At 45.8% G+C, this 8,932-nt stretch overlaps 1 protein-coding gene across 2 annotated transcripts in view; it reads right to left on the bottom strand.

The window, feature by feature from the left end:
- kcnk9 (potassium channel, subfamily K, member 9) overlaps positions 1 to 8,929 on the bottom strand; it is a 23,658-nt gene extending 14,729 nt beyond the window's left edge. The window contains exons 1-3 of one of the 2 annotated variants that reach the window (XM_019876290.1): positions 8,905 to 8,929; positions 7,627 to 8,499; positions 2,385 to 2,874 (exon numbers count right to left, since the gene is read on the bottom strand). In XM_019876290.1, the coding sequence (XP_019731849.1) occupies positions 2,385 to 2,874; positions 7,627 to 7,641 (505 nt within the window). In that variant the 5' untranslated portion in view covers positions 7,642 to 8,499; positions 8,905 to 8,929. Of the gene's footprint in view, positions 1 to 2,384; positions 3,161 to 7,626; positions 8,500 to 8,904 lie in introns of those variants that run through there. The other variant, XM_019876289.1, reaches the window with a different exon arrangement.
- Between the last annotated feature and the right edge of the window lie 3 nt (positions 8,930 to 8,932).

Here is an 8,932-nt window from a genome sequence, read left to right as displayed (position 1 = left end):
TTTGCCAGCCGATTTAATTGCTCCAAATGCTTCCTTTATCTTTCCCTTAGCATTTTTTTTTTTTTTTTACTCGTTCAATTTCAGTGGGAACCAAATCACCATTTGATCCTGGATGCGAAATGAAACACGGGTTCATTATTTCACCGAGAAAATAATCTTCGCAGTTGAGGGACCAATCCCAGCTGACTTTGAGAGCGAGATACTCCCGGCCCCTGTTTGCCAGGACAAACAACTACTAAGACTGCAATTATGAAAGGCTTCTTTCTCACTATTCGTGGCAGGCCCGGTAAGGCCTACACACAGGTGCAAACTCATGAATATATTGTTCAACTTGGAGACTTCCACCACAGCCACAGGAGTCAGTTGAAAGTTGCGTTACAAAAGTGTGGCTTTGTAGCGAAAGAGTGCGGCGACTAGAGTGGCCCGCCTGCAGTCCAGACCTGTCTGCCGTTGAAAATGCACGTCGCTTGATGAAGCCAAAAATACAACATCGGAAACCTCGGACTGTTGAACCGCTGAAGCTGTACATCAGGCAACCACCTGCAAAGCTTCAACAATTAGCGTCCTCTCTTCCCAAACATTTTTTTGAATGTTGTGAAAAAAAGCAGGTGATGTAACACAGTGGTAAACATGACCCTGTCCAAGCTTTTCTTGGAACATGTCACAGCCACAAAATTCGAACTTCATGATTATTTGCTGAAAGCAAATAACGTTGATCATCATTCCGAGCATGAAATATATTGTCTTTGTAGAATGTCCCAACTTCATTGGAATTGGGTTTGTAGAATGACTGCTTTACGAGTAGCTCTTGTTTCCATCGCTACTTTTCACGACTACTAACGCACTGGACTGTTTTACAGGTGACGAGCATGCTTGTGCATGGACCGTACGCTAGATATCGAATAAAATGCTCAAATGGCTTTGCATCCGCACGCTCATTGTTCCATCCGCCGTCCAGGCCCAAAACAAACAAACACAGCAGCCTGCAAATCGAGGGCGGCCCGAGGGAGGCCCATTAAGAACTTTGGGGAAGGCGTCCTCATTTCCACACTGGCGGGTCGCAGAGAATGCGAGCGCTTGATAAGAACATGAATATTACAGTGGCTCCAGTAGCCGTAGCCTGGAAACCACAGCGAGCCGAGTCGTCGGCCACGACTGGCCTGCTGCGGCCCCCCTCTTAAGTGTTGCCTGGCATAAAAGTAGAGGACAGGGCCCTGCGGTGCATTAAGCGTCTCCGGCCCTCACCTTGAATAACAGCATGTGACTCCCCATAATGGAGCGGCCCTGTGACCTCGGCACAAGGGAGGAAGTTTGAGCAACAATCAAGCAACAAGTCTAAAAGTCTAACGACACGTTTGTGGCTGAGACGCGCCGGCGTGTCAAAACCAAAACGTGTGGCAACTCAAAATAAATCTTCATGACGCAAATGCGCGGCGGCAATTAGTGTCAAACGGAGGTGACTTATGTTCCCTTTCAGGGGGAATCATGAACAATAAACGCACACTATAAAAACACTACAGGGGAAGGGTAAGGGGGGGGGGCGAGTTTATCCTTAATTTCCCTTATTGTTGCTCTCTTCCGAATGTGTCCTCCAAAGAGGGGCCATAAAAGGGGTGGGGGAATATAACTGATGGTGAGTGGCTTATCATGACGTGTCATGTCATCCCTCAAATCTTAACGGCGACAACATGAGGCACACCTGCACAGTCAGGCTCGACTGTATCTCTCTCAATAATCACACACACACACACACACACACGGGTATGTATGGAGTACATATACAGATGGAGAACATCAGGAGGCCCATCAAATAGACGTTATTTTGCATAGCAATGATTTGTTGGCGTAATGAAATAATTTTCCAGCTGTATAATAAACCCCACAGTGCCAAACTGTTGCATAGAACCAGAGGCAGTTTGCACTGCATCGCGCTGCCCATCTCATGCGTCTCAACCACAAAATATTAGAAACACCTCTCAGTGCAGTCAATCCCGAAGAAAAAGGGGGGCGGGGGGGGGGGGGGAAGCACGAATTACAGATCATTGGCGGTTGCGTCACTGCTTAATTATTAAGCGTAATTCTTGCCCTAATCATCGACACAACTTGTAAAACAGCCTGAAAATAAATCGAATTCATCACAACTTGTAAAATATGCACCGCGCGCCGCAAATGATGTCTTTGACTACGTACTCGTGGTACAAAAGTTGAGTGAAACGCAGCGCGCGTTACGTAAACGAAACTAATTACAAAACACCTGCACGCGTCATGAGCAATGCAAAGTCTATGAGCGTGCGTAAAAAAACACAAAAAACTTTAGAATAGACACCAAAAGGCTCGTATTCCACTATGAAATTCTTTCTTGGGGCGCGTGTTTGGTCACTTACCTATGGTAGTGATGACCGTTATGGCAAAGTAAAAGGAGCCGGCGAATTTCCACTGCACCCCGGCTCTGTGGGGCTCGGCCTCCATGATGATGGTCTCCAGCTTGCGGTAGTCGTCCTCGCTGATGTTGTACTTCCCCTGAAGGCGCCTCTCCTCGGCTTCCAGCTGCTCCTTCTCTCTCATCTCAAAGTCGGACTCCAGGGCGTCGAAGACGGCGGCTCCCACCAGCAGGTAGGTGAACGTGCAAACGATCAGGGATAAGGTCCGCACGTTTTGCCGCTTCATGGCCACGAGGAGCCGGCGAGTGAGGGGCTCATGTCCCCTCGTGTTCCCCGGGATGGTGCGACGAGAAGGGAAGAAGCCGAGTGCACCGCGCCTGGAGGTGGCTGCGGCGGGGGACGCGCGGAGGGGCGCGCTCCGATGACGGTGGACGAGGTGGGCGCCTGCGGGGCAGGGGCTGGGGCAGCGGTACGGGAAACCCGGATCGTGCTCCTGGTTGGCGGAAAGACACAAAAGACTACTGGAGCGCCTGGACCAGGAGCCCTGCAGCCGCGAGACCCTGCGCAAGACCCGTCCGAACCAAGTCCTCCCGGTGCTCAGTGCCATCAACGAGCTGCTGTCAATACCGCCTGCTGGGTTCCGCCGACACCGTGCAGCGCATCATCTGGACATCTTAATATTCACGCGCAGAGCCTGTGGAAGCATCCTTAAGTTTCAGCGCTAACCTGTTCGCTGCAACATCCTCCAGCGTGCACTTTTTGGGGATTGCTTTTTTTTTTTTTTTCCCCAAAAATTTTTTTTTTTTTTTCCCCAAAAATTTTTTTTTTTTTTTCCCCAAAAATTTTTTTTTTTTTTTCCCCAAAAATTTTTTTTTTTTTTTCCCCAAAAATTTTTTTTTTTTTTTCCCCAAAAATTTTTTTTTTTTTTTCCCCAAAAATTTTTTTTTTTTTTTCCCCAAAAATTTTTTTTTTTTTTTACGCGGACATTCTTCACGTAGGAAAAGACAGCAGGAGAACAATCGGTCACAATTGTTTTTATCCCAAAAATCTCCGAGCTAGCATCCCGACAGAATGTGCTGAGTGGTCAAACGAAGCCGCGGAGTGCCACTTGTGGCGGGATTCGAACATTCCACGCACGCCGAATGACAACAGGTTCCACGGCGAGGGAGAGGAGCTTCCACGCGCGTTCGTGTTTGACGTTTTAGGGGCGAATACAAATAATATGCGTAAAAAGACATCAGCTCGCGCCCCCGTGCGCGCGCGTGACAACCGTGGCACTCTTGGGTGGGGGCGTGGGTGGGGGCGTGGGTTTGGGCTCTCACGAAACTCCCCCTCCCCCTTTCCACCAACTCCATTAGACAATAATAAATAAACGAAAAGAACTAGCTGTCTGATCGTCGCGAATAAGAGAGGGAAAGTGGGGAGTGAGTTCACCACGCGTGTCATCATTTATTTCCACGCGCTTTGTAGTCTGCAGAGCAAATCAGTGGGCGTCGCAGCTCCTGCGTCACTTCTTTGAAACGTTACGCCGATCCAACAAATGACCGCATCTTCTGCACTCCCGAACTCTCCTTTCAACAGAGCGCGCGCCCCCTCCCACTCCCGCGAGTGACCACTTGGATGCGCGACGTCGATGGTGGATGGAGGGAGCTATCCCAAGTTCTGAACAGCCCGATGGCGCATTTCCCTGCTGCCTCTCATTTTGTATCACGTTTCTGACGAGTTCAACCGAAGATACTTGATGTTATGAAACTATATAAAAATAATATCACAGTTCTAGGAGAAAAATGTCAAGAAAAGCCAACTACAAAGTCTCAACTTTGGGGTTAATCGGAGGCACTTCAAACGGTGGCGTGTCTGCTGACTGCGACCTGAGTGAATGGGATTGGTCAATTCGGAACGCAGGTCCATCCCCAGTTTATAATGAAATAACATAGAACGAAAGTATCTGCAGTATGCTAGCATTTCGGTGTGTACCTCGCCTACTGATCGAAGACTGCTGGGAAAGGCTCCGGCACACCCACGGCCATCATAAGTGGCTCAGATAAGGTATGGATGGATTGATAAAAAGTTAAATACAACTAAATCGCACTTAGTGATTCTTTATGTTACCACTAGAGGGAGCCCACACACCATAAGTTGTACAAGTACCACACTTTTAGGAACACAGATCGAGCAAGACAACTGGTATTTTGTTTGACTTATGTCCATGTAGTCAATCTTTTTTTTTTTTTTTAAACGTAGTTTTACCATTTAAATAGACACAACTATGTGTTACATGCGTTCTGATTAGATTTTTTTTCAGTGATTTTATTTTGTAGTCATGGAATGTCGATGAATACAAGGGAATGGGTAGCACCGCCGTCGTTTTATTTATTTTTACCCTTACAAAGACAATGATATAGTCGTCAACAAACTCTGCCGTCAAATCAACAGCATCTTGAAGCGCGGCCTATATTTAACCCCCCCCATGGTCAACATCTCAAGTCACAGGCCAACGCAGACCACCCACAGAACTAATGCACTCGCGACGGAGACGCTCGGAGAAGAAAAGTTGAATGATGGCAAGCGCTTAGCTTTGTCTCCATGGCGATGACTTACAGTGCAATCAAGTTACAGTATGATTTTCTCTGTTCATCACTTTGACGTGTTCTCTGCGAGCGTGTTGATCTAAAGGCATGCCATTTGAATCGCGATTGATCAAACTCTCTGTCGGGGCGGGACATTCAACGGTAGGCAAATATAGTCGGAAATCGTACAAAAGCCTTCGCACTTTAATCATACTTGAAGTGATCGGTCAAACGGACCACTCATCGGAGTCACACAACAGCAATAGCAGATTTTGGAACTCTGTGCATACACAAGGCTTATTATTAGACGCCCCATTCATTTGGGAGAAAATTCAAGACTTTTTAAGTGCGCCCCATGCTCGGGAAATACGGTACATTCTTACGAATTGGAGAAAGTGGGCAAGACTTTTTTTTTTTCTTTTTTTTTTTACAATATTCACCAACAATAAAAGCATGGTAAATATATTTTAGCACGTCACCACAAATAAGTGTTTCCTTTTAAATATACTTTTTTTTGTATGAAACCCTTCTTGAAAATTTAAGGCCCTCAAGTCATTTCATGACATTCATGAAAAAAAAAAAATACATTCATTCCAAGTAATTACGTCTAAATACACGTTTTCCCGGAGTTTTTGTTTGAAATCCCGCAAATATTGTTAGCCTAGCATATAGTACATGACAAGTAGCAGTCACGTCGGAGCATATTTCATACATACGTACATTTTCCACTTAAGGGATTTTTACTAAAATCTTGATAAATGACAAGATTGGGATGATGTTTGTGGATAAAAGCCGATTAAAAAAAAAGGCTAATAACTATTAAAATCAGGAAAAAAGTCAAGAAATAAAAATTTGCGTCTTTTTGACACAAAGCATAGTGTTGACGTTACGGAATTTGTAACCCTTTTATACAGTCGTCGTGTCAATATGTGCGTACGCTCATTCGGGTCGTGTCAATATGTGCGTACGCTCATTCGGCTCGGAGGATTTAGTCGCGAGCATTTTGTTCTCCTGGCCACTCGGGCGTATGTCATTGTCTCCAAGATGATTTGTTAGCTCTGTCAGACATCAATAGCGGAAAATGCTAACAAGCTCTTCATGATATATTTCTCTGCGGGCAAACGCGGCAAATCGATGGCGCCGGGATGCGCGGAAAAGTACGCCGGCCTTCGTTACGATGACATCAACGAAATTCGTACAACTAGTCAAGGCAGATCATTTTAATGACCCTTTCTTGTGTCGCTTGGAAATTATTATTATTATTTTTTTGGTGGCGCAGTTTTGATTGATGACGTGATTTACAAGACGGAGTGACGCCCCGGCGATGGAGGAGCCCTTTCGCGGCCGCTGCTGATCTACATCGACAAAGCCCATCACTCATCGACGTTAACAACCTTTTTCTTGGGACACGAGGGATGACAGCAGTTACTGCACATGAAGAGCGGAACCTCTGCATTGCAACGCCGACGATTGCTCAGACTCAGATGATGACTGGAAACCAGTCAAAGCAGGCCTTGTTTATGTCCGTTATTTAAAGGAGGGTGGGGGGGGGAATATCCTGGGGGCCCTGTAACAGTAAAACACAATGAGCAAAAAGTCATGCAAGAGCTGCTGTCGACAACCGCTTTCTCTTTACATTTTATGCTCGCAAGGAAGTGTTTATAAAGTGTAGAAAAGGTGGGTTTTAATGGGGTTAAATGTTTTTAAAGTGTGTGGCGGACTTGAAATGAATTTAAAAATATGTATTTTTATATGGGCTCTTTTTCGCAAATTTTCACTTTCTTTTGTAGCTACCTCTGGAACTAAAATGTTTTTTAATGGGGGGGGGGGGCAGGTGATTGAGTGGTTAGTGCATCGATCTCACAGTGCAGAGGTACCAGGTTCGATTCCAGCTCAGGCCTTCCTGTGTGGAGTTTGCACGTTCTCCCCGTGGGTTTTCTCCGGGTACTCCAGTTTCCTCGCACATTCCCAAAACACCCATGGCAGCTTCATGGAACACTCTAAATTGTCCCTAGGTGTGAGTGTGAGCGCGGATGGTTGTTCGTCTGTGTGTGCCCTGCGATTGGCTGGCAACCGGGTCAGGGTGTACCCCGCCTACTGCCCGAAGACGGCTGGGATAGGCTCCGGCATCCCCCCGCGACCCTTGTGAGGATAAAGCGGTTCAGAAAATGGATGGATGGATGTTTTTTAATGTTGCATGAAACTTCACATTTCAATCAGTGGTCACGCAGGTCAAATTTCTCATTGTATATGTTAGGAGGTTTAAAATCATGACGAGGATGAAAAATAGTAGAATTAAGGGCTATCTCATCAATTATTTTGAGATGTATTTGAGCTAAAATCATATATTTATAATGATATAATTGAACTATGTCACCACTTATTTTTGCAACATTTGCAAACCAAAAAACACATTTGAGCTAACTTATCCCAAAATAATGAACATTTTGTCCGAAAGAGTGCACTTTTCTAAGGAACAATGACTAACTTTCGGCTTTTCCCAGTCAACTAATTAGAAACATATTTGGGCTAATTGAACACAAAACATTTTATATTAGCATTTTTTTGTATTAAAAAAAAAATCTTGTGATATTCTTACAAATATTGTCAGGTCAACGTTCATAAAATTAATTCACTGTAAAAAGGCGCCACAGTTTGTTGTGTGGGACGTGTACCTTTGAAGGAGCCATCGAGCGCCATCGAAAGCTGGAGTCGATTCGTCCGGGTGCGAGCGTCTCCAGGGGGGTTGCCACAAAATGTAAAATACCTCTCGCATTGCGCGAGAATACACTCGCGCCGATTCGTCGATGAGAAAAAGGGTGAAAATGATCAGTGCACTTTTATATTTCAAACACGAACTTACCTGTCTGTCACAAGCACCGAAAGAACTTTCTCTTTGGTGCTGCGACAAGATGTAACAGCCCCCCTGAGGGGCGGGGGTGCGAGTTATCCTGTCATTTTCCTGCTGCTGCCAAGTCAGAGATCCACAGAGATACACCGTGTCCGGAAACACATGCAGAGATGAATGAAAATGGGAAAACGTCGCTTTTTTTTTTTTTTTTTAACCCCCGACGACCGCGAGCTGCAAATCGTCGGAATGACAGCGGCCATGAGGAAAAACAGCTTTGTTGATTTCCTTTATTTACAGTCAAAGGAGCGCTTTTCATCTGTAGTTCCGTTTGGATGAAAAAAAATAATAACTTACCGACGTGTACATCCTATACGGTAGCTAGCCAGGCTAGCTCAGCAGTCGAGTTGGCAAGCTAAACGCCAAACGCGGTTTTGCTTCATGTTGAAAAGGACAATCGCACGGGATGCCCGCTTCATTTACAGATATGAACACAAATGGAATCAGTTTGGCGGGCCGGTCAAGCGGCGTCCTTGAAAAGCGTGTCCATTGTTCTGATGTGGACGCTGGGAAGCGTGAACCAGGCCAAAGGCAGCTCTCGCCCGGCGCTGTCGTCCTGAAATTTGATGTTAAGGTAGAAGTCTCCAGTGTAGAGGAAAAGCAGAGCGCCCACGCAGATGGACTTTTCTTTGGGTTGCACCTGCGCAAAGTGGAGACAAGCGGGGAGAATTATGAGTGGCTCGCCTTCCACTTATTCTTTCAAATGTCTACATTGGGGAGTCTGAGGGGGGCGGGGGGTTGTTTGGCTTCCATGTCACAAATAATTTTCAGTGAAATGAAAAAGTTTTCTTTTTGGCAGACGCGCCCACCAAATCCCAGTAAGTGCAGACCATGACTTTTTCCTTGTGACCTTGTCCTACTTTAAATCACAAATAACAGAGCATGCAAATTATTGTGGGAGAAGCCCCCCCCCACCCCTAAAAAAAAAGAATGTCATAACATTCAACCACAATTGGTTAAATGATCTCAACCTCTCAAGTAAAAAGAAGTTAAAAAAATGTGTGTGTTGCCGGTGGATCGCCATCGCAGACGGTGTCGCCGTTACCATGTCGATGCAGAAGGTGTTGGAGGCG

This window comes from Hippocampus comes, unplaced genomic scaffold (assembly GCF_001891065.2).
Source record: "Hippocampus comes isolate QL1 unplaced genomic scaffold, H_comes_QL1_v1.1 scaffold244, whole genome shotgun sequence".
NCBI lineage: Eukaryota > Metazoa > Chordata > Actinopteri > Syngnathiformes > Syngnathidae > Hippocampus > Hippocampus comes.
Note: the sequence above shows the minus strand (reverse complement) of the source record. Positions and strands in the feature narration are given on the sequence as shown.